This window comes from Haliotis rufescens, unplaced genomic scaffold, assembly GCF_023055435.1.
Source record: "Haliotis rufescens isolate VD_foot unplaced genomic scaffold, xgHalRufe1.0.p SCAF_76, whole genome shotgun sequence".
Classification (NCBI taxonomy): domain Eukaryota; kingdom Metazoa; phylum Mollusca; class Gastropoda; order Lepetellida; family Haliotidae; genus Haliotis; species Haliotis rufescens.
In genome coordinates, this window is record NW_025964368.1 from 1,359,750 (window position 1) to 1,386,737 (window position 26,988).

Here is a 26,988-nt window from a genome sequence, read left to right on the forward strand (position 1 = left end):
ACAGTAATCCGAAAGCTATGATTTGAAATAATTTCATCAACATATTTATTTTAGTTGAGTCCACTTGAATAATTTTCAAATCAACCATCAGTAGATCATCATTTCAAAAAGATGCAGACCGGGCATATTGTTTAAGATGATGCTTCTCCAGCATCAATAATGAGAACATTTCACAAAGCAAACAATAATGTACATTCTGATATTCTAGGACGACTTGGAGTGAATTGTGAGTCATCGAAAATATATGCAATATTTGAAACGGAATATTAGTTATTAAAACCATGATGCAGTCGGTTTATGCCTTCCTCTCATCATATGCTTATTGAAGTCTGTCCTGATGGGCTCTTCATTGTTGCGAAGGGTCCGAGTTTGAATTTGTGCATGAACCAGCAATCCCATTAGCATATTAGACTGCAGATTACATTGATAATGTTGTCAAAATACCCACAGGATCTGTCATCGGAAGAGGATTTGCGTGTTGTAACTATCACTTCTGACAAATTAAGAGAATTATGCAATCTTGAGATCTTGAGGGATTTAATATCCGCTTTTTTGGCTCACCGTGACTGCATGACTGTCAGAAAAAATACCATGCCAGCGTTGATGACTTGATAAAAATTTACAAATTTTCATAAACTTAAGGCGAGCTAAACCTTTAGAGCAGATGCACAGGCGCTTGAAGATGTCTTCCTTGCGTGAAGGCGCAACATGCAGATTAGAGTCATCTATAAAATCGGGAACCAAATTGCACAAAAAGTGGCTTTCAAAAATAAAATATTTCAAATTCTTAAATTTGCTTTGAACATTTAATTAATGGATTTTTTAATTCACTGATCTCTGCTAAGCCATTCAAGTTTAAACCCATTAGGACATTTTGCTAAAAAGGTCACGTCTCATAAATCTGAAAATATTAATCAAGAGAGTTATGAGATACTCTAAATTGGAAAACATTGATCACAGCTTGGCCATTGGATACATTCACCAAAGAAATACAACAGTATATATTTTAAAAACTCATAGAAATCATATAAGCAAACATCACATGGAAAAAAATCAATTTAATAGCCATTGTGCCCGATTGGATGATGGAAGCCAAGTGATGTTTGTAAGCAAGAAGAAAGTAAATATTTATCTCACCGACGTCCCTAACAATGGTACTGCGGTCCCCCTAGACGAACCAAGGCTCTACACTGTCATATCAGTGTGAGGATCAAAGACAGGTTTGGTGTGCATCTGCTTCAACATCAACAACACCTCAAGGACACTGCTATAAACAGATGCAATGATACAGTCATCTCAAAGTGCTCTTGTATTTCACCGTGTACCCAAGTTGGGCCCACATTGGCTCAAGCACAGGACACCATGGGGGGCTTTTTGACAGTTTTTGACGAAGTAATTAGTATCTACCCTGAAGGGGCAAAAAAATGGAGGCAAGCTTTTGGCAGGAACTGTTGCCGAATTGCTGACAAAATCGCTCCCTTTCCCAGCTTCCACAATAATAGTGTAATTACGACTAATTAAATTGAGGTAGGCTCCCCGAGCTGTATGAGAGGCTTAAAAAGATCAAAGGAAGGGTGATGTAATCAAAGGCGGGTCCGGAAGGCGGGAGTGAAGGAGTTGACAATAATAGGCTGGGCGTCTCAATGAGTCACAAGTCACAAGGAGGACCTCTCTCCGAGATCCACGGGACACACAGAGCCACCAAACCTAGGTGCACAGCGACACTCGTAATCCAATTGGGCTCCATTTGGAACCTTTCATCCCCGTTAGTGTGAACAATTTCCCCTGCCGTTGGTGACGAAGTTTACTGCTCGGACGTGAACTCTCGTGTGATGAAGGTGGACATTTTGAAGCGAAGTCCTCAACTCGACAAGCTTGTAGCGTGTCATAAATGTCTTGGGATTCACCTCCAAGTGATCATCCCTTCAAGTGGAAAATTTAAAACATTGAAACTAAATTAGGATCAAACTAATCTATTTTTCACGAACTAAATTCATGGGAGTAAACGAACCCATAGAAATATTAATTTTTCATGCATTTACTAATAGCTGGTAGGCCTACTTATTTTATGCAACTCAAGAATAAATATGTGTTTGTTGTGTAACAGTAACACCACACCCAGCAATATTCAAGCTATATCACAATATATCAAATAATCCAGTCCAGCCCAGACAATCCAGTGATCAAAATTGTGAGCAATGGGGTACGAAGGTATGGAATAAATAAAGACACCAAACCTGGCCACCCAATCCCTTTGGTCTTACAACCAGTACAAGTAGCTGGGGGCTATTCTGAACCTGACTATCTAGGGTTCGGCATTATCTACAAACTACATGATTAAAAATAAAACTTGCTACAAGGTGTATAGATAGAAATACCAACCAAACCATTAGTTGTGGTATAATCACACCAATACGTTTTTCCTGTAAATTTGCGGCCCATTACAACCAAGTTCCAACTGTGCTTATCTCTTTAAATTCCTTCAAAACAATCCACTTGAAATGGCCCATAAAGAAAAGATAGCGCATCAGCTAGTCAATATGCGAAAACGGCAGAATATCGGAACTCAAGTGGAAGGAAAGAAAATGGCCATTGTGACAATTGGACTGAGTGGTGGACAAAGCCATCTGGGATGCGTCCAGGACATCTGAGGACAGGAGGACGCTGCAAGGGAGAGGAGGACGACACATTGGGCCTATTGCTTGACACCTCACGGTCAGCCGGCCAGATTGCAGCTAGCCCTTGGACACACTTGAGGAAAATTAATGTTAGCTTTTGTCCAGATCAAAGACAATTTCTATCTGCTTCTTTGCACCCATTGTGAAAGGACAATGTGGACGCCGACCCAACTCGACCCGTTACAGCAGAGAACGTGTTTTACGATTGCCCTCCACCTTTCGATCTGTGCTGCCTCGTCCCCCTGATTTAGTGCCCATGGTAATTGCTAGTTTTTCTTTCTAGTTGTTTGGATTATAAGCCATGACTGGTGGCCTTTCCATGTGGTGTAGATTTGCCATTGTGCCTGGCTGTTTCAAGCCTGAATTATAGCATTTGTTCTTGGTACAATATGCCCATTACACTTCTTTGTATTTAAGGCCACTTTCCACAATGGCTCATTCTGATGCATGGAGAGAGACTGCACATAAATCCTGACTTGTTTCTCGGAGAGCTGCTCCAAGAACTCCCACTGTGCCTTCTTAATTTCATCATGCCTTTCTTATATACTACTCAAAAGAAGTTTAGGACCACCCCAATTCTTTCATATCACTGTAGTTAATGTCATGCTATGACAGATTAACTATAGTAATATGAAAGAATCAGAATTTCCTACCATCTTTTGAGTAGTATACACTGCTCTGAATAGACTTTTCCAAAACTAAAGACGAAGATATGTTCAACAATGTCTACATCTCACTGTTAAATCTCTTAAATTCAAACTGTTGTGGAAAAATTTGAATTATTAATTCCAAGATTTGTTTCTTTTCAAAACAAACTTTATATATGTCCTCATGATATTCATAAGTTTCGAAATATTGAAACCACAAAATTAATTCAAGCCACAAATCTGAAATAATTCCAAATCAGTTTAGGGTAATAGTTGGCCAAACCAAAGCCATCAGTTACTAGTATTCATATAATTAGTCATTTTTTTTCTTCTTTTTGTTCCCAGTCAGTCATAATAGCATTGAAAGAAGCTCGGCTAGTTTATCACCAGTCTTGGCCATGAAACACACAATGGTATTAACTCACAATGGAACGAGGCTATAATAGCCTCCGACCCAAAAAGCAAAGTAGGTCTTAGTGGGAGGTACAAATAGCAGATGCTAATGAGGCCAACTCGTGCGAGAGTAACAGATTTAAACTGGAGACAAGACACAGGCGTATTTACTCTCTTGACGAACTCTGGCACTCAAAAAATACAGTAGCTGAGGTGGCACATCAAAAGAAAGTCAACGGGGGAAGGGGAAAAGGAGGGGGACTGGACGAACCAAGGGGGACCGGGGACTTGCATCTGTTTCTGACAGGAATCCATTAGGCTCGGGATTAAGTCACTAATTCACACACACAATCACAAGATGGAATGGTGTTTGCAAATCTTTTTACAGACAATAGATTGTTTTTGAAAATTTAATTAACACATAAAACAAATGAGGAGGCCAGTAAAACCATACACATTCGAGAAGATGTCTGCAGACGGACTGAGGCTGAAATTCGGAGAGTGCCACGAACCTCGCTAAATGCATCAATTTCAATCATGACAGTCAAAACTGAATTTGAACTCTGATTCAAGCAACCGATGAACGTTTGTGGGAAAGTGAGCGAAAATCTTACGTCAATTATCTTGAATTTATTTTCCAGACTTTAATGGGAGGCTCGGTGATTTTCCTTTTTTTGAACCTCATCCATGTAAAGACCAATGATTTGGTTTCATTTAACTTTCAGACTTAAAAGGAAAATATTCAAGGAACCCCTCTCTCTTGTATTTGAGACAGAACTCGAAGGTCGTAATTCTGTCAACTGTTACGAGGCTGGGTATTACAGAATATTTCAAGAACAAGACACTTCAGACCCCAGATACAAAGTGTTTGAATAATTGATTGATTACAACTTCAAAGGAGAGTCCTAATTCCTTGCTAAAGTTTATCATTCAGCCGAGGAGCCTTATGTTGTTTGTTTGTCAAGTAACACCACACTCAGCAATATTCCAGCTCTACAGCAGTCTGTAAACAATCAACCAGACCATCCTGTGATTGACATTATGAGCATCGATCAATACAGATGATCATGCATCAACCGAGACAGCGAATCTGACCACCCCATTCCGTTACTCGCCTCTTATGACGAGCAGAAGACCAGTATTTACCTGGATCTTCATGGGGGGGGAGATGAGCATGGGTTGATGAAGATTGCAGATGGAGGATGTTGAGCATGTCCCCTCAATGATCTAACCTCTGAGGGTAAAGTGCTGCACACTAATCATTATCAGCTTTTCTGTTAGTCCAAGGCTACTGATAATCGCGATGGACTAGTTGTTTCTACTAAAATCTAGTTATTTTACATGGTTTGAATGAGCTGAGGACTAGTTGGATATGATTGCCATACAACTCCCAGATCTAATGTTTTTCATTTCACACCACATGGGACACCAATCTCAACTCCTTCGGGAGAGTTGAGTGCCGACACTGTTTTTTGCCATAACACCCTGTGAGGCGTCAGTGTTGGCCAACTGACTAGTCCTCTTTCTCTTATACAGCATCATTCTCAGCTCCTTGGGGAGAGTCCAGTGCAGACCCTTTTATTTGCTGCACCCCATGAGGTACAGTCTTGTCCAAGTGGCCAGTCCTATTCAAACAATACAATCAATCTCAGCTCCTTGGGGAGAGTCCAGTGTTCACAAACCTACCTGGTACCAACATACTGAACAGAAACACAAGGACCACAAGTAACCATGACAACGGATCGTGAAAGATAAACAGGAATGTATTCCTACCTTAATAATTCTGTCATAGGTCTTCAAGCCATTATTATCTGCAGGTCCATTCTCTGTGACTCGAGACACAACGATGCCATCCGAAACAGTCTGGTTGTTGTTATTCTCGGGCTGAAAAAAACATCAACATTAAACGACGAGAAAAACAACTCTTAAACTGCATGTCGTAGACATAATTTTTCATAAAAGATAAAAACTTCAAAAGGACTTTCTCAAAATGTCTAAAATGGATCAAAATGCTTTTGGTAGTTCAAACCAAACAGCCCTGACACAATGATAGTTTTTTTAACAGTCAACAGACTCATCTCATTCCTTGATGAAATATTTTCTTTGTTCCGTTCGAAAATTCTATATCAATAACTTCCAATTGTAAAATGTGCCTTGAAGTCCCACGAATCCAATAACTTTATCAAATTCCCAAGATCAAGCAACCTGCCATTTCTCAGATCTCCCAAGTCTGACTCAAGTCGTGTATGTCTTCTACATTACCAGCCAACATCCGCATGCTTCAAACGTTATCCAACATGTTGCGATACAGTGAATCACGCCCACCAAGAAAGTGCCTTCAAGAGCATCCTCATCCACTACGGACATACTATTAAACTCCAATAAAACATGATGGAATTTCACCAATACCAGAAAATGGAAATGGGCAGCGGCACCAAGCATGAAATACATGGAAAGGGGCAATTTTGCGACAATTTCTCCTGAAAGGGGAAGCGAGGGGGTTACATTGTGTGAGTGAGGGCCTTGAAGACAGCGAATGAGTCATTCATGATTAGATCGCTGGCAGTGGACATGTGCCTAATCAAATATCTCCTCTCCAATACTGATGCGTGGAACATTACTTAGCCAATTGACAAAATGACACCATTTTCCAAATTATTTCTTTCATTGATGTCTCTGATGATATTCTTCTTATGCTTTTATCGAGTTATGTTTGACACATCAGATTTGAAACTCTGTTAAACGGTTGTAACGATTCCTTTATCATGTTATGTATTATGCTATCTCAATCTTACTCACCTTTTCTACTTGATGTATCCAAATAACATCTATCACAAATAAATATTCGTCAACACCAAGGTCCTACGTAATTACCGGCCTACTTTTTTCTGAGTCACTATATGTGCTTAAAGTGGACAATCTCATAATTGCTTATAACAGCCAGCACTTATGGAAACTATCAATAAATGGATTAATAATCCCCAAGTTTAACAAGTGTCAGTTTTTTTCTCGTGGATTACAGTATTTGGCCCTTGGAATCTTTACGAGGAACAAAGTGAGTGAAATATTCTGATGGATTACGAGTACGCTCACGACGTGCCTAAATGATGCCTCTGAACAGGGCTCATTTAGTATGCCCTCGCTGCATCATTATGGGTGCTCTGCATTTAGCAGAATCAAATAGGCTGCGTCGAAAATAAGTGACCTGTTCAAAGTGAGGCCATGATTCGGGAGGTTTCAAACTAAAAATCCATTTTCCTCATCACTCAATTTTATTAATTGAAACTGCAAAAAATCAATTATGAGGATGGAGATATGGAATCCAGAGTCACTGTAGGCAACTGGGGCATTGATATATCAGACATTTTTCAAGATGGAGGATCACATCTCCTGTTGAGGTAGAGAATTTTACGAGTCTTATTTCTGTTGGTTTTAAACAATGATTTAACAGAAGTCATCTCAATCAATGCGGACGAATGAAAATCACAGGTTGCAGATGACTAAAATGTTTGTGAACCTGTGAAAATTGATGTGGTGTTGTTAAGTTAGGGACCAGAATTCGTGAAGGGCTCGGATTCAAACCAACACCTAGCAAATTCTTGCAGCTAAGGGAAGTAACTCTGCACAGTAAGTTTCAGTACCTTAGACTACTGGAATATGATACAGAATACTACAAACATACAAGACTATTGTGCATCAGAAACTTCATTACTACTGCTGCAGCTGCTGCTACTACTACGACGATGACATCTACTACTGCTACTACGACTGGTACTACTGCTACTACTAGTAATACTACTACTACTACTACTAAGAGTTTCATTAATTGGCATATGTCAAATACAAAAGTCACTGAAAAAAAGTCCACTCTGCATTATCTTCTTGAACATTAAAAGACATACTGAATGAAATCTGATTGAAGTCTTTCCTTTCAAAGCTTTATTAATATCAATTTGAGCATCAGAAACTTTTTCACATCATTTAATATATTTGACAAAAATAGCAAAAAAAATATTTCTGATCTCTTTCCACAAAAATGTCTCCAATGAAAGAAGTTTTTTCAGACAGAATTCATTACAAAGGATTTGTTATATCATATGCATATTAAACCTACACTTTGATGTCTAAAAAAAAAAGAATAAAAAGCTCGCACATGCCTTGCAACTCAAAGAATATGATGACAAAGCTGAGAAATATCGGATAAATTGACAATGATTTATCTTTGAAATGAAGCAGTTGTAGGATGATACTATCACAGCATGAAGGTATGCGAAGATGGATCGCAGTAATAAGCTGCTATTGTGAATTTCATAGTCCCTTGATATTTCTCGCACTGATAGATCAGTTTTTGTCAATCATCAATAATCACAAAAATAATTTCCTTGATCAAAAGCTTTTGTCAATATCCTTCAGCCATTATGAACTAAATGACATGGAATCAACAATTAAAGTTAATAGTGATTCCGGCTGCAAGACAAACACATTTTAACAGGCATTGTCTCGAAAGGATTGGGTTAATATGCTGTTAGTTTCAGTTGCGAAACATTTGAAATCCTCAGAGAAACATTATACATCATCTGTTAAATGTTATGTTTACATGGGGTATCATTTTGAAACATGTCAAGAAGGTTGATGGGTATTTCAAAAGTGACACACGATAATTTAACTCCTAAAATGTGCTAAATGCATTGTGGCTCACTTTGCGTCCAGCCATTAAACGGTCATGTTTCTGGCCGAGCGATTCCTCTTTGATTAAAAAAAATCAATTTTGGAAATACATAGTCGTTATCTGCAAATTTTCCTAATCAAATTGATATTTGATGCCAACAAGTGTACTTACTGACATGACAATTATGCAGTGTTCCAGCTAAGATGTCAAAGAAGTGGGTAAGGCCAGGAAGAGTTCTGTTAATGACCATAGCAAGTATCAAGGCTACACTTCCATGGCAAACCTTCACCGCAACCTTTCCTTATTCTGATAATGAATTCGCCTGTGACTTGGGCGTAATTGACCAACTGGTCCCTATGGTGGCCAATGTTGCATTTTATGGACGTCTCTTTGTGCCAAATTATTGCTTCACCAACAAACATTCTGCCAGGCTTTCTGAACCTCGCATGGGCTTTCAAGCAACTGTGAAGGGGGAAGTTGCTGGAGCAGGTTTTTAGTCAGGGGAGGGAGATGGTGTTCCTGCACAGGGGGGTTGGGTGGGTCAGGTTTTTAATAGGGGCGGGACTGGTGTTCCTGCACAGGGGGGTTGGGTGATGAGGTTTTTAATAGAGGTGGGACTGGTGTTCCTGCGCATGGGGGTTGGGTGGGTCAGGTTTTTAGTCAGGGGAGGGAGATGGTGTTCCTTGCACAGGGGGGTTGGGTGGGTCAGGTTTTTAATAGGGGTGGGAATGGTGTTCCTGCACAGGGGGGTTGGGTGGTTCCGGTTTTTAATAGGGGAGGGAGATGGTGTTCCTGCACAGGGGGGTTGGGGGGTTCCGCTTTTTAGTCAGGGGAGGGAGATGGTGTTCCTTGCACAGGGGGGTTGGGTGGTTCAGGTTTTTAGTCAGGGGAGGGAGATGGTGTTCCTGCACAGGGGGGTTGGGTGGTTCCGGTTTTTAGTCAGGGGAGGGAGATGGTGTTCCTGCACAGGGGGTTTGGGTGGTTCCGGTTTTTAGTCAGGGGAGGGAGATGGTGTTCCTGCACAGGGGGGTTGGGTGGTTCCCGGTTTTTAATAGGGGTGGGACTGGTGTTCCTGCACAGGGGGGTTGGGTTGGTAAGGTTTTTAATGGGGTCTGGGAATGGTGTTCCTGCACAGGAGGGTTGGGTGGGTCAGGTTTTTAGTCAGGGGAGGGAGATGGTGTTCCTGCACAGGGGGTTGGGTGGTTCCCGGTTTTTAATAGGGGTGGGACTGGTGTTCCTGCACAGGGGGGTTGGGTCGGTAAGGTTTTTAATGGGGGTGGGAATGGTGTTCCTGCACAGGGGGGTTGGGTGGGTCAGGTTTTTAATAGAGGTGGGACTGGTGTTCCTGCACAAGGGGTTGGGTGGGTCAGGTTTTTAATAGAGGTGGGAATGGTGTTCCTGCACAGGGGGGTTGGGTGGGTCCGGTTTTTAGTCAGGGGAGGGAGATGGTGTTCCTGCACAGGGGGTAAGGGAAGGAGCAGGTCTTTAGATAGGGATGGGGATGGGGATAGTGATGGGGTGGGGGTTGGGGGTGTTTGTTGTGTTTCTGCAACAGCAGTAATGTCAGAACACCCCAAGCGTAGGGCTGGACGGACTAGATGTTCAGAAATTCCTGAATGAATGGGTTAGCTAGGCCGGACGTGTGAGTGAAAAAGGGCATAGTTGGTATTCATGGGAAGGAAGAGTGTAGAGCGAGGGACAGTCAGTGTTCCTGGGGTAGAGAGAAAGGAACAGTTGGAGTTCTTGGGGTGGAAGGGTTGAGTGAGTGAGTTAGGTTTAACGCCGCTTTTAACAGTATTCCAGTTATATCACGGCGTGTCAGCTTAATGTGGGAGGAAAGCCCGAAGTGATGCAGGTATCAGACGTTTACCACTTCGGTGAAACCCACGAGCACGGGTATGGTGCTGACAAACCTAGAAACATAATCGGATCCACAATCATAGATTTCTGGCGTGCCCCAGGGGTGCAACTCTGCACAGCGAATCGCGGCGCCTTAGACGGCTGGGCTACCCGTGCCCCCAGGGTGGAAGGGTTGAGAAAGGGAGAAGGATGACAGTGGTACCAGGTTCTGAGTCTGTATAACATTAAGTAGAGTGATGACAAATTCACTCACAGTCATGAATAAGAGTGAGAATCCAATACCTAATTTCCATAGAAAAAGACTTTTATATGAATATTCTGTGGGCACTTCCTGAGGCTGAGTATTTGGGAAACCCAGTACACTGTTCCACCACGGCCCTTCCCCAGTAGGAACCACGGGGGCAGATGTGTGACTTCAAACACAGGAACAGGTACAGTTTAAACAATTAGTTTCCATCTAGCATTACTGGCAAAGAACCTGTTCAATCCACTTCCAAAGCAGTGCACATTTGGGAAGAGTGAGTGAGTGAGTTGGGTTTAACGCCGCTTTTAACAGTATTCCATTTATATCGCGGCGTGTCAGCTTAATGTGGGAGGAAAGCCTGAAGGGATGCAGGTCTCAGACGTTTACCACTTCGGTGAAACCCACGAGCACGGGCATGGTGCTGACAAACCTAGACACATAATCGGGGCGAACCGGGATTCAAACTCACAATCATAGGTTTCTGGCATGCCCACAGTTGGGAAGAGAAGGGAGGTTTCAATGATGAAACAGTAGTTTCAAACAATATACATAAGACCTGGTCTGAGGTCAGGTTTGGACCAGACAAACCAGTGGTCAATAGTGTGAGCAACACTTTACATCAACAGACTGCAGTGTCACTAAATCAGCCAGTAACATCTGTAGTTTGATCACTCTTCTATCCAAGAGTGAGTGAGTTGGGTTTTCAATTTCAGCAATATTCCAGCCATTTCATGGCAGAGGGACACCGGACATGTGCATTACACATTAATACTGTACCCAATGGGAAAAAAACTCCACACTTTGATTAGACAAGCTGACACCTTAACCACGAGGCCACCCCCAACCCACACCATCCAAGAACATCAAGCTCAATGCTACAGAGAGAGAGCAATGGGAGCATTTTATAGAATTTTAGCTATTTGTATAGACTGATCACCCGGTACAATGAACCACTTGTACTCTGAACTGCTTTAAAAAGCACCCAAAACTAGGGCCAAAATAGTCAAAAGTATAGATTTTTCTCTTCCATATCTTAATGAATGACAAACATTAATGTAGTCTTAAACCCTTCCCCAACGTAGAATCAATACTTAATGAGAAATGTGCAAGTTTATTCTACAAATCAATGTTTAAAACCTCCTCAATTCTTGACCAAGAGCTGTGGAATGGTTAACAAGAGCCTTTTAATGCTTGCCATTGCAATTAATATTAATCAGAAATAATTTTTGTTAGCTTATCCCTTGAATACTGAATATCCCTGCCATGATGCCCAACACTGAGCAATTACATGTGATTTATTGTTCCAAACATGTTACACGTACTGATAAACCACACTTTAATATCTAACACCTTCACCATTTATTCAACAAGAAATCCTAGATTGTGAGGAAAATAAACGATTAAAAAAATAATCATTAACCTATTTATTCTTTTTATCATTAATAGAGACCATTACATTTTTTGTGTATTTTTATGCATGTCGTAAAAATTGTATCATTTCACATCACCAAACATCTTATTTTTCAGATGCTATCAACAACAGTCTGCTGTCCTCCTAAAGCTCCGACGAACAGAAAGGGTTAAAATCATCAGGTAAAACATTTCATGCCATTTTATTGCCACATCTAAAAAACCCTAAAGCAACGGAGTATCGAACCTCAAATTAACAACATTAATGACAATGTTATAATTACGCCGCCATTGTTTCAAAGATGGCTACGTAGGCAGCTGTTCGTGTTCTCCTTCACTGAAGAGTTCTAACAGACAAAAGATGATAATCATCAACTTTGTCAAGTCATTTCTTTCTGGGACTTCAAAGAGGAGAGCGGCACTGTAATGGCCGTCCGACTTCAACACGTCCCGACCTCCAATACAACAATGGTGTACAAGTGACGCACCACTAGGCAGATGACCGATTCAGTAGAGCCACTCATTGTTTCATCGACGTCCAACTTAGAGAGGCCATAATTCTCCTTCCCCTTTACAAGAAAAAATAACAGAAACTGTGATTAGAGGTTCACAGAATGAACAGCTGATGTTTTTAGAAGTTTGCTCATTTCACTGAGAAATCAGCGACAGATAAAGTCACGTTCTTCAGACTCACTTCTTCGCAATAGTAACTGAAGTTTCAGAAGAATGGTTTCAAGGAGAGCTTCTGTTATTATATAAATTGGGTCAGTGTGTATATAATATTTACTTTCTCTTTGGAGAGAGGGAAAATAAGGTTATTATGTGATGTAATTGAACTGTTTTTAAAGACATACAGGTATATTGTCAAACAGAAGGTATTTCCTTCGACAAATATATTACTCAATTTTTTAGATATATCTATCATTAACTAAAATATTAATTTTAAATATGAACTATGACACCTATATTGTATTAACACACCCTGTAAGCATTCTCTTCGACAAATATATTACTCAACATATGACAGGGATATTCCTATCATTAACTGAAATACCAAACTAGTTAACCTTGAAATTATTCCACATTTCAATATCACATCAAATGTTGTGTAGCCTATATGTATATCGTAGCTGTATTAACAAATCATTTTACTTGAGAGAGATCTATCAGCACAATTGTTTATCATAGGAATTACCAGGAACAAGTAATGACAAAATATTCTTTAATTGACATTTTGTATCTAATACCAGACTTATTCCTTGATGATTCTAAAAGATCATACTTTCATATGAAATATTCTGAATAATACACGCTACCATATAGCATATAGTATGCAGGGAGTGATTGCTCCAATATCAAACCTATGTTATTTATGGGGGGAAATATGATGAAATATAAACATGGCTTAATTACTTCTTTGTGACAACACAAAATCAGTGGCAGACTCTGTTCCTAGACCACCGTTGTAAATGAGAGAGTTTGAGTCTATTAGTGGGAGGGGTGGACATTGCCTCCGAGACTGGGCGGTAGCGATTGATGTTCTTTTTTATTACAGAAGGACTTCGCATTGAAATCTCTGACAGTTTGATTGATAGCACGGGTCTTATTGGCAAATTTTTAATATCACGCTTGGAAGCTCTTGTCTCTGGGTCCAAGAGGCAAATTCAAATACACAACAAAAACACATGGCTTCACTTACTTCCTGATATTTGGGAGAATAGAAAGAGAGTGGAAGAAACGGACACTAATTAATTCAGAGAGGTAATGAAACAATTGATAAAGTGAACCCTCTGGATTAGGATCCGTCCACAACAAGATCGCCCTGCCTTTGCCTGACCTGAAGGCTGTACTGACAGGCACATTCAAAATCAATCTCAGATCAATTTAGATTTATGAGAATCTTATTCCGAAAATTGGAATTCTATACTCCACTTGTGTGGTAAATTCGGAAGCAAATATTTTTCATCTTACAGCTGGGGGGAAATGTAATTTTATACTGGAGATGTTTTTGATTCAGTCTGCCGTGTCTCCTGGGGGAACGGTTGAGATGATGGGATTCGGGGCGGCACTGAAAGCAATCCCGTCCATCTTGAGCCCAACCACCAGAATCTTGCATCACATGCTGCTCCCAGTCCGAGCTGCGTCCACTACTGTCTCTTTAAAGTGAAAACCCCTCATCTCCAAACTCTAAACTATGACCATCTTCTTGCATCCACGCACGCCTTCAACCCCCTCCCTTTTCTGTGTCATCCCTCAGCATGTTCCTTACATGTCATCCCCACACCTATACCATCGCCATCGCGACACAGTCATCAAATCCTTCTCCTCTCATCCTTTCCTAACACGATCTTCATCTGCTAACATCCATTAGTCACATGCCCAATATGACCACATCAGATCCTCTACTTCATCTGAATCACTCCCCATCAACCAAGTCTGAATCACATCTCAATCTATCCCTGTACCTTCCATCACACTCACAACACAACCCATCCCACCCGACCCTGCACCACTACCAACCTCTTCGCACAACCCTCCACCACCCTAATATCACCCTCACAACACAACCCATCCCACCCATCCCTGCACCACTACCAACCTCTTCACACAACCCTCCACCATGCTTATATCACCCTCACAACACAGCCACCTCCTTTCAACCCACCCACCCTCCGTACCCCATGCTTGTCAAAGAATGAGAATCCAGAGTAGCATCCTGCTGCCTGGCTGAGGGTCTTCCAACCACACAGCTGATGCACTCATGCTATTAACCACTGATTTGCATCCTAAATTATCCACAGACTGCCGATAGATTTTCCCTTAAAAACTGCAAGTTTCCCTCCTCATCAAAGTTACACGTATGTGTAAAGCCTTTCACTCTCATCCAGAAGTTTTCCTGTTACCTACTACTATCCCATGACCCTTGGTTTGTCTTCCCTGTGAGTTACTTGAGTAAGGTAACACTCTGGCTCAAAACACATTACTGTATTTCATGCCCACGGCGGTATTTGCCAATATATTGGCTAGTGAACAATCCCTATTAGCACCCCTTCTGATTGATCAATGTACACAAGACTTATTTATTCACATATAATACACACACGTGTTATATGCACCCTTAATTATGGGCAACTAAATTCTGGAAAATATATCTGTCGCGTATAATACGCACAGATTCTTCTTTTGTATCATTTCAGGCTGTCAGCATAAACCACGAAATTTACAATCTTTCAACTCTGTTTTTTTGTCTCATCAAAATTATATTCTAATAAGAGCGCCCTTTTTCTAATTTTGAGAGCACCCTGGGCACTTATTACATCGAATACGGTATCTGTATTAAAAGAACCAGCGAAGTGAGTGAGCTGATACCAAATGCTGACTCAGCAACTTTCCCCATCGTACCATACCATGCACCCATGTTATGTTTTTTTCCTTTTGCAAAATGGAAGCTACAATGAAACCCAAAGGAAAACTTTTTTTACTTCACAGATAAAGTACAAAGAATAAGAAAATGACTAGAGTTACCTGCCCCTAATGTGTCCAGGAAATACTTTGTGATACACAACCATATACTTCACAAATATTAAATTACATGGGTTATAGTAACAAAACATTGCGTCAAAACAGCAGTTTATCTTTAATACCTGACACAAGTTAATTATATCCCCAGTAAGCTATCTTATATGAGCATTTAATCTGTTGACACAGAGGTGCATTGTGGGCATGGCACACTGTAATCCCCTCCTCAGAAGCCCAGGTTAAATTACAAAGAACAGGTGAGGACAAACGTGCAACCCCTAGTGACTCTGAATTTCCACCCCTTTCATCACCACAGCAAGCTTACAACAGGAACATACCATGGGGTTATTAAAGGGCAAGCTTACAACGGGAACATGGGTTTCTACAGGGGCAAGCTTACAACGGGAACATGGGGCTCTACAGGGCAAGCTTACAATAGGAACATGGGTTTCTACAGGGCAAGCTTACAACAGGAACATGAGGCTCTACAGGGGCAAGCTTACAACAGGAACATGGGGCTCTACAGGGCAGGCTTACAATAGGAACATGGGTTTCTACAGGGCAAGCTTACAACAGGAACATGGGGCTCTACAGGGGCAAGCTTACACTAGGAACATGGGGCTCTACAGGGGCAAGCTTACAACAGGAACATGGGGCTCTACAGGGGCAAGCTTACACTAGGAACATTGGGCTCTACAGGGGCAAGCTTACAACGGGAACATGGGGCTCTACAGGGCAGGCTTACAATAGGAACATGGGTTTCTACAGGGCAAGCTTACAATAGGAACATGGGTTTCTACAGGGGCAAGCTTACAACAGGAACATGGGGCTCTACAGGGGCAAGCTTACACTAGGAACATGGGGCTCTACAGGGCAAGCTTACAATAGGAACATGGGGCTCTACAGGGCAAGCTTACAACAGGAACATGGGGCTCTACAGGGGCAAGCTTACAACAGGAACATGGGTTTCTACAGGGGCAAGCTTACACTAGGAACATAGGTTTCTACTGGGGCAATTCTACAACAGGAATATTGGTTTCTACAGGGGCAAGCTTACAACAGGAACATGGGTCTCAGAAGGGAAAGCTTACAACAGGAACATGGGTTTCTAGAGGGGCAAGCTTACAACATGAACTTGGGTTTCTACAGGGGCAAGCTTACAACAGGAACATGGGTTTCTAGAGGGGCAAGCTTACAACAGGAACATGGGTTTCTACAGGGGCAAGCTTACAAAAGGAACATGGATTTCTACAGGGGCAAGCTTACAACGGGAACATGGGTTTCTACAGGGGCAATCCTACAACAGGAACATAGGTTTCTACAGGGGCAAGCTTACAACATGAACATAGGTTTCTACAGGGGCAAGCTTACAACAGGAACATGGGTTTCTACAGGGGCAATCCTACAACAGGAACATGGGGCTCTACAGGGGCAAGCTTACAACATGAACACGGGGCTCTACAGGGCAAGCTTACAACATGAACACGGGGCTCTTCAGGGCAAGCTTACAACAGGAACATGGGGCTCTACAGGGCAAGTTTACAATAGAAACATGGGGCTCAAGAGCGGTGGGTGCAAGCAGGATAAAATGTATGGTGCATTGGCAATATCTGTATAGTGGTGGGAACATGTTAAACTGGGGAAGGGGGTATAAAATTATAGGAACATGTGTTCCTCATCAGGTAGGAGAACATTTCTCCCTGAACTCCCTGACATTTGCTTGTGTGCATCGTCCTATAGGGATGGTTAGGTGGCCCTGAGGTTACAGTGGTTTCTCATCCCACTCCAAACCAGGTTTGAACCCACATATAGGTGTTATGTGTGAAAACATGATCCCCATCACACAGGGAGTATCATGTGTACTACTGACCACATACAAAATAGCTGGTTTTGGTGGGGGGGGGGGGAATAATTGAAAAAATGCAACAAAATGAAAATAAAAATGAAATAAACTTATTTCACCTTTCTTTTTTTCATGGATTAAATATGTTTGTTTTTTTTGGTTTTTTTTTTTTATTTCTACATTGGATATAATTTGGATTCTGTGCTACTAAAAAATGTTACAAATCAGTGGATTTAATAATCTACATTTTTTAACTGTTTTTTTTTAAATTTATTTTTTTACCCACTGTTCAAGAAGCATGCACGTATTTAACCAACTACCTGAAGTACGATGTTGACTGAATTCATATCCTAGCACTTCACAATCTTACATCAACCCACTCCTCCATAGCCACTTACAACCAATCTCCACTAAGCCTGAGTTTCTCAGTCCTCTCGTGTGGATCACCAGGGATCATCGCAGGGCACAACACCTCACGCCCTGCCCTTTGAAGTCACACTACGTCTGTGTACTAGTCGTTGACAACTAATCTTCATGATACGGAAACCTAGAATTAATTTGAGGGACAAATCCTGAATGTTTCATTGAAACTGTGATAAGAGCTGAAAATGATGCCATGAAAGTAGTTTTGACCTACAATGCAGAATATTTCTTGTACGAAGTTGTTTCTCTCTCGGAATATGATTGTACAAGGTACCCATAGTCTTTTGGTAAAGTTTGTTTGTTTAACACAACACACAATCCAGTGATTGACATCATGAGCATGATCCACATAATTGGAATATGATCAGCCAAGTCAGCAAGCGTGACCACCCGATCACGTTAGTCGCCTCTCATGACAACCATAGTCGCCTTTTACGGAAAGAATGGGTTGCATAAGACCTATTCTACCCCGGATCTTCATGGGTTGCCTTTTGGTATAGAGCGTTAAGGAATCGATCCAGACACCTTCTGCACCCTAGGCCAACGCTCTGTCCACTCGACCACCGACGCGTTCTTGATATCATGTAAGGTGCTCTGTTACGCATACATCCCGTGACAAGAGTGATCAACTTGATCTCTTCCGCACACACTCTCTCAAGTTGTCAACATGTACAGTGGATTAGGAGGGTTGTATTTCCCTGAACTTGATACAATAGGCATTGGCTTACCATAGAGAGTAAACATGCACAGCTTACTTACTCATTCAATATAGCTTCTGTTTAAAGATAAGATGCAATTACATCGAAGTCATGAATAAACATTATTGATTCAGCTGTTGATAGAACACACAATCCCGAAGTGACACATGCAAATACGACTTTTATGTACTTCTTTTACAGGATTTTAACTTTCATAACAGCGAGTATGTGAGTTGGATTTAACACCACTTTAAACAGTATTTAACTTGCATGACACGTGCCACCTCATTGTGGGAGGAGGTGAGGTGAAATGGGGCTTAACGTGGTGTTCAACATTATTGCACTTATATTGCGACGTGCATGTACGTGTGTGTGTTTGTGTGGCTGCTTGTTCTAGTCCGGACTGATGCCGATTTATAGTGCTAGCTCACTGAGATACCATGCTGCAGTTTAACATGAATACCCCATTCAGACACAGTATACTGACTCCGAGCTGACCAGTCCTTGTTTTAGCCCCTTAATGCCGAGCGCCAGACAGGGTAACAACAAGTACCATCTTATAACGTCTTTTGGTATGACGGGGTCAGGGATCGAACCCCTGACCTTCAGCTCTCTGGGCGGACGCTCTACCACAAGACCATGGAGGTGGTCCATTGTGGGAGGAAAGACCTATTCTACCCTGGATCTTCACAGGGCTCGAAGATCATAACTGTTGTTGTTGTTGTTGTTGTGACCATAGTACTTTATGAAAATAATCATTCATAATCATGGTCATCTTCATCTTGATCATTACTAAGTCATCACTTATTACCAGATACCTATGAACACCCCATGCTTATCGTAAGACGCGACTGAGGGGATCGGGTGGTCAGGCTTGTGTGGATCCATGCTCATGATGTCAATCACTGGACTGTCTAGTCCAGACTATTATTTACAGACTGCTGTCATATAGCTGAAATATTGCTGAATGTGGCATTAAACAACAAACCAAACAAACAAACCTGTCACCAGAATCTTCTATAGATCATGTTTCAAGGTACCCTGGTATTTGTACAGAATAATAACATTATCAATATCATTGGAGTCATATCTTCAATCACAAACTACAATATGAGTCTCTGGAAACCCAGGAGGGGCGGTCGGGTAGCCTAGTGGTTAAAGCTTTCGCTCATCACGCTGAAGACCCGGGTTCGATTCCCGACATGGGTACAATGTGTGAAGCTCATTTCTGGTGTCCCCGCCATGATATTGCTGGAATATTGTTAAAAGCGGCGTAAAACCATACTCACTCACTCTGGAAACTCATGACAGTGAAATCCCCCGGGAGACTGCCCCCAGTCTAGATAATAACACCTACACCCCTTCATCAATCTGTCATTGATCCCCGCAGTCTTCAACAACATCATGATTCACTGAGATAATACTCACTGAGAGTAGGCCTAACCATGACAGCCCTTAATATTCAACACTACTGCTAAAAAAATACTCCGTACAATTAACAACTGACACAATGTTTGAGGACTTCTTCCTCAGTCATCCCGCTTGTCAAGTCTTCAACTCTCTCGAGAGTCCCTGCTGAAGAAATAGCTGTTCCTTTCCACAGAGTGTGTATCAATCATATTTCTAGCGATTATGATCATGGGTACGTATGGTAGAAGCGACTGGCCCCATTTGGCCGAGCAGACTGCCGCACTGCGGAATAATGGCTTCAAAGGGACGAGGGTAAACAGGATAACAATTGCACCCAGGGATAAACACGTCTGATCATATCGAACAGGCATGTCTCGTCGGTGTCTGTCAACATTCGCCTCTACTATGATTCTAGTTTCGTCAGTCTGTTCCCTTCGACGGCAATTACTGCCAAGGTCTGCCTCAACCCTATAGATAAGTGTTGATGCATTGGCTGATTGTAACACCAATAATTACTGCCCCTTGGGTCTTCTCAGTGTGCTAAAACCCTGCCCTTTGACGCGCGAAGGCAAGACGCTAGGTTTTTGTAAATCAAGCCGGTGGAAAAGGTATAACAAATATAAGATGCCGTTTCAAAAGAAGGATAAATATTTAATGACAATAAAGGTTCCGTATCAGGTTCCTGCCACCTCAAACAGGGGAAAACGTTTGATCCAGGGTTTCTAACGGTCCAGTTCCTACCACAGAGGTTAGTACAATCCAATAAGGAAATTTCTGTTGCTCCGTCAGAGTGTCAATCAAACACTTCACTCCATACTCAAATCTGGCTGGCCGTCAGTCTCTTGAACACTCTTTCGTCAGGTGATCGTATAAAACACCTCCATTTGAGGCAGGTCCTTTGAAGTGAGTAGTCATCTTCTCCAGTCTCTGATCGCATCCAGAAAAACTATATTTTGAAAGTTTGGAGTGTCTTGAAGTCTTCTCCAAATGAGATTGTTCTTCAAGCCGTCTGTCAGTTTTCTAATTCCGCTGTATAAACAATTCCTACTTTTCACACTTCCATATCATAAAACGTCACAGTATCAACCTCTTATTTGACATCAAATGTGAAGATCTTAAAATACTGCACTCGTGTGCAATGTCAAGGTCGCAACTAGCAGATTTTCTGCAAACGACAAAAAGTGAGTGTGTGGTTTTATTGGGGGGGAGGAGAGATGGGGGGGGGGCACCTAGACATTTAGGAATGATAGCAGAACTTCAGGCCATTAAATTATCTATATCACAATGATATATAATGTAATAAAACATAATTGCAATTATGAATATTTAAGGTATTTACTGGATTACAGTTTACAGTTTACAGTTGTATCATAAATTGTGCATAATACACCTGTGAGGACCTTGGGGCCTAGTCACCTGAGGTGCCGCAATTCGCTGTGCAGAGTTGCATCCCTTTGACACGCCAGAAACCTATGACTTAGGCTTAAAATCCTGGTTTGCTCTGCTGAGGTTTCTACATTTGTCAACATCATATCCGTGCTCATGGGTTTCACCAAAGTGTTAAATCTCTGAAACCTGGATCACTTCAGGCTTTTCTCTCAAATTAAGCTGACACGTCACAAAACTGGAATACTGTTAAAAGCGGCATTTAAACCAATCTCACTCACTCACTCACTTACTCACTCACTCACCTGGTACCTGTGCAGTCATGTGAAAGGTCACAGGGTTGTTAATTATAAGATCAAACATAAAACTTTAAAGATCAATTTTACTGATAATACTTTAAAACTCAAATCAATAACACTCACCTAATAATTAGATCTTGATCATAAAATGAAAGCAAGGGTCTCTAAGTTTTTCTTTACACTATAAAACACAGCTACAAAACTAACAAAAAGCATATGAAACTAAATAACCCTTTCCTAACAACTTACAGACTGTCAAAAGGTAATACTTCCTTACAACTTATTGTCTGTCATATGCTATAATTGAGTCATATAAAGATCAAAGTCATTTATGAAACATGAAACAAATGTAAACATGATTGATAATGACCGTTAATCGTCCCTTAAACCCCAAACCCATTAAAATTCAAGTTACTTGAAAAATTGCTTCTTTTATGGCAATAACCTATTACAGAGAAAGTGCCCTGTGATAATTTGATTACAATGCAGAATGGCTTCACTCCAGCTGCCAAAGTGTGTTTTTTGACAAAATATTCCTGATTCAACCCGCTCTATTATTTTCTAAAAGGGGGACAAATTACTTTGAACTTAAATTCAAAGTTCATCATTTACATATTTTGAATACAGCGAGCAGCTTGTGTTCGGCCCGTCCATGTCAAAAATCAGGTTCACTTGAATGGCCCAGTGGTTTAATGTGATGAACCTTTAGTTGCGATAACGTAGGGGTGCGAGACTTTTCAAACATGGATCATTAAAGTTTGTTAAATGTCCTACTGCATTTACACAAGATGGACTTAAGGCATCTGTAGTTTCCACCCTTTGTCCATGGAGCTGCAAGAATCAGTACATAGTGTTGTAAACTATAGGCTTTGTAAGACAGCTGAGGTAGCCTGTGTTTCCTCACACAAAAAGAATCGTCACTTGAATAAGAGCACCGAGACATTGTGAACACTGTACTCAGAAGGAATTCCTTTCAAAGGCCGGTGTACCCTCATTGAACTTTTATTAAATAGACATATACTCTGGTTTCTACGCAAAGGTCACTCAGTGCATTCTGGTTCTTCAATAATGACTCTTATGATTCATTATCGTTAGTATTTAATTGTTGCGTCCTAAAGATAAGTATTAATGAACCTAAAATGCATGAGACATGTAAGATTGATGCTCATATGTTTAATAAGACTTTTTAAATTATTTACTATGAATGCACTAGTAATTCACAATCAAACTCACTTTAATATTTCACAGGACTCACAGATTCATAATTTATAAACACAGGAGAAAAAGATATTTTAAAAAAATTCTCGGCAATAACTGTCCCTTGTTTCTGATTACATTACGTCCTATTCAAGTATTCCTTACGATAATCTTCGGCAAAGAACAGATTGTTCCGGAGCTTAAAACTGCTTAACACTATACTATCCTACACGAGATGTCTTAAAAAGTGTTATCACATGTAAAGTATGGTGTTAAATACCTCAAAGAAACATTTACAGATATTATCATAAAATAGCATCAAGAGACTCTCATTAAAGGCTCTTTTTTTCTCATTTAAAAATAAAATACGGGTTAAAATGTTCTTTTAACAAAAGACAATGGATTTATGACCCCCACTGGTTTTCAACGAGTAATTCTAGCAGCTTTAAGAAGATGAATGAGAGATCGGTAAGACTATTTTTTGGCTCAAGGAACAGCTGAACAGTGCGCTAAGTTTCCATCTCTTTCGAACTACGTGAGTTATCAAGATTGTCAATGAAAAGCCGCCCGATGAAATGTGAATGTATCCAAGTTTCCTGACATTCTCGTCGTCGAAAATTGATACATTGCAGAAAAACTATTTCATCATTCTGAGCGAGTTAATCAGAAGAGTCTAACATCTGGTTATCTGAAGTTAAATGTTTAAACAATGTTAATTCTACATCTACTATGTTTAAAGTTAGCTAGAACTCTTCAAATCTTCGAGAGTCTCATTAGAAAAGTCAGATTCGGAGCCCCCTGAAAGCACATTTAGCACAATAAATCAAGATGAAATTCTACAAAGGGAAAAAATGAGTCTGTCCCCCGAGACATGTATTTGGCACAAGCTTTCAATTGAACAGACAAAAATTAATGATTTTGTCTAATGGAGCATGCTCTTGTTGATAAATGGAGAGCTACATTGAGCTCAGTTAAACTGATTTTCCTAAAAGCTAAGACCAAAATTAAAAAGAGAGTTTTTCATTAAAAAGGCCTAAAAAACAACATTGCAACTGTGACCGGTTAATTGTTTCATATTTGGTATTTCAAAGCTTCCAAATTGAAACGAAGTCTCTGAGACAAGATTTATGTTGCTTCAATTGCAAAGTGAACGTTGAAAGGATAGATTCCAATACATTTAAATAGGAGTGTTCTGAGGTAATTCAGACGAGGGGAGCAGTCATGCATGTGGTAATCTCAAAAGGACACAATGACTTCAAAGTGTGGATCACTAGAGATGATTCTTTCGTATACAGTAACACCCAGGGTTAATATGCCATTACGAATGTGTGGAGTGTATAAACCGACTATCTGCCGTAAATCATTGACAGAGTTCATGCACAAGCCATAGAAATTGGCCTGTTTTATCTTTCCTCTTAAGAGTGGGTAGAATTGAAGCGGAATGCGTGAATGTACTTATACGTGCTGATTGTTTTCATAGCTCTAACTGGGATCGTCAATCTTTGTGGGTTGTACTTGCCTACAACCTATAATATCTAATTGATATCCTTGTGCTGTTTTCCTGTACACACAGTTACATTTATTGAGAAAGGGCTTTTGTGTTAATGGGGATAGAGTATTGGGAATGAAATTCATTAATAACAACCCTTCAATGAAAATAATCCTTTTGAAATTTCTAATCACTGCAGGTGTTGTGCACTGTAAATACGAACTAAATGTCAAGCCTAAGGATTTCAGGAATTAAGCCCCTGTCAATATGTTGGATAAATTGACGAGGCAATAAGCATACTTTTTAATAAAGCAAATCGTTCATCATGGCCGAAAGCCAACGCTATCAACTGTGGCAACAATTTGTAAAATATCAAGGCTCATGTTTTCAGACACAAGTGATATTTTATCATTTCAAATTTACTCTTTGAACTATCATTCAATAATTATAAAAAAGTTACAATTACTGAAATTTAAAAATATCATCATAGACCATTATTTGACAGCAGTTCCGGAACAGCACCAGAGTGACATATGGTGCGTGAGAAAAGACTGGGCTGGCTAAGTAGGCCAGTAGAGCCAATTGGTCATCACTGGTCACCACTGGTCATCCCCCTACTGTCCACATACACACCCTGAGCAGCAGGACCCCAAACACTCATGCACCTAGTCTGTCTACACGATGAGTAAAAGCCCCTCTTTATGTCCCCAATGTGTGATAATCCCTGCCCGATTATCCTTTTGTTCCGGCAACAGTGGACACAACAAAAACATCCCCCATCATGGAGGCTGGACGATCGACCGGTCATTCGGACACTGTCTATTGATCGGAACAGTGCGGAGTCTCTGCGACCCAGAAACGTCTCCCCCTTCGTCTCCCGTTCTGCTCCCATCTCATCTATTATTATTTTCCCATAAGCTACAATTAGATATAATCCCCAAAATATACATTATCAACAAGCAAAATAATACCCTTTAAGAATCTTTCCAAAAAATATCTATTTGACAGCTGTCAATATTTTCAAAAAAAATACAGAAAATAATTGAAACGCACACCAGCAAACACCTTCAGCATCTTCTAAAAAAGGTAAAGACATTTCAACAATCGGTGTCGCCCAAGTCGTTAGATGACAACAGGCCATGATACTCTGGCATGTACTCACCGTGAAGCCTCCCATTATATTGAATCCGAGCGATGCTTCTCCGTCACGTCCCAGGGTAACAGTGAAGCCAGTGTCCTCCGTCGAGCCCTGAAATGACACGCACAGATGGCACTTAGCACGATGCTTCTTGCTTAGACTGGCGATCTGCATAAACCGGCCTAATTAATATTCATATCCATTGTGTCGGTCACTTGACAAATCAAATTGAATTGACATGACGAACAAATCACACTACCCGGCCTTCTTCACTGGAGTCATAATAGTGTCGAGTTGTATTCCTAGATTGCTATTAAGTCAGTCCAAGATTCAATAATAAGCACTGGGCTGTGACTCCAACGAACAATGCTATGGCTTTAAGAGATGTCAATAACACACTAGGTATTATTATTTTTGAAATCTTTCCAACAACTGCAAATTTGGGTTCCTGATTTTGAGAATTTTTTATTGATTTTTTTTCATGCTGTTCAATATATTTAAATTATTGTACTAACGAGTATCTTGAATTCTATATTTGGTACTTGAGATCAAAGAGGCCATATTTGGCGTAAAGATTTAAAGACAATTGGAGAAACAACTCCCTATAATCATTTGACGAGCCATTCTTGGAACAAGTCATGGTCCAATTAGGGCTAAATGAGATGAGATCATTAAAGCGTGAATTGTTGAAAAGTACATCAGCTGGTCTCCGAGGTAACCAATAACACTGGGAATATAGTTATTCAATTTGTTATTTTCATTAATAACAGATTAATTGACAAATTACAATTACTTTTGTGTAAATAATATTTTTCAAAGCTTTATGTTCATAATGTCAGCAAAGATAATGACTGACATATTAATCAAGCGTCCAGTGAAAAATTGACATGTTGATGAATTCTGACAGCTGTCAATCAAATGATCAGCCACATTCACTATTTTGCAATTGACAACCCAAAATGCTCCAGTGATTCCGTTATCGAGAAAAAAATACTTAATCAGCTAGGGCGACTGTGATTCCATTTGGTTCCTAACCTGATTTTATTTGAACAAGTCGCATCATAATGCTGGGATTTCCCATTATATTAAACCAAATATTTTCCCATCTAGGCCAAAAATGTGTATCGGATAAAAAAAGGACTGCTTTTAATCCTCAGCATGTAAAAAATTAAATGTGAAATTTATGGAGTGAAATAGCATTAGAGTCGTTATCAGAAGCCTGTTAAAATCCTTTTCATTAAACATTAACTTTTATTGCTCCTTAACTCCTTGACTTGTTCATTTCAACTATAAGCCTGGACAAATTTCAGTGTGAAGATCCATGTGGCTGTCAAAGGCCTATAGCATCCAGTTGCTTCACTTGCAAATACAAGCAATTACATTCTCAACAGGAACGAATGATTTGAATACATTAAAGGAAAACAGTTAACAGTTTGAAATAACGCATCACACATCTTAATTCCGTAGTTCTGCTTAGCATATCATTATTATGTAGTCATTTAACAATTATTTAAAGATTTAATTGTTCTTTCACTCATTGTTTCGACTGTTCCAGTTGGTGTTTATAGCGTCTGTCAGCGGCAAGCCGCAGACCTGCAGGTTGCCCTGATGAAAAATATTTAAGGAGACATTTCAAGGCGTCGCACAGAATTGTGAAGAGCCGCCCAACAAACAAAAGGAACTGT

The 26,988-nt window shown here is 40.5% G+C and overlaps 1 protein-coding gene across 2 annotated transcripts in view; it reads right to left on the bottom strand.

Moving 5' to 3' along the window:
• Window positions 1-26,988, bottom strand: part of LOC124133114 (E3 ubiquitin-protein ligase PDZRN3-like) — a 313,211-nt gene that overhangs the window by 276,627 nt on the left and 9,596 nt on the right. For both annotated transcript variants that reach the window (XM_046497368.2, XM_046497369.2), the window contains exons 2-3: window positions 25,328-25,414; window positions 5,492-5,602 (exon numbers count right to left, since the gene is read on the bottom strand). In XM_046497368.2, coding sequence (XP_046353324.2) covers window positions 5,492-5,602; window positions 25,328-25,414 — 198 coding nt within the window. The remainder of the gene's footprint in view (window positions 1-5,491; window positions 5,603-25,327; window positions 25,415-26,988) is intronic.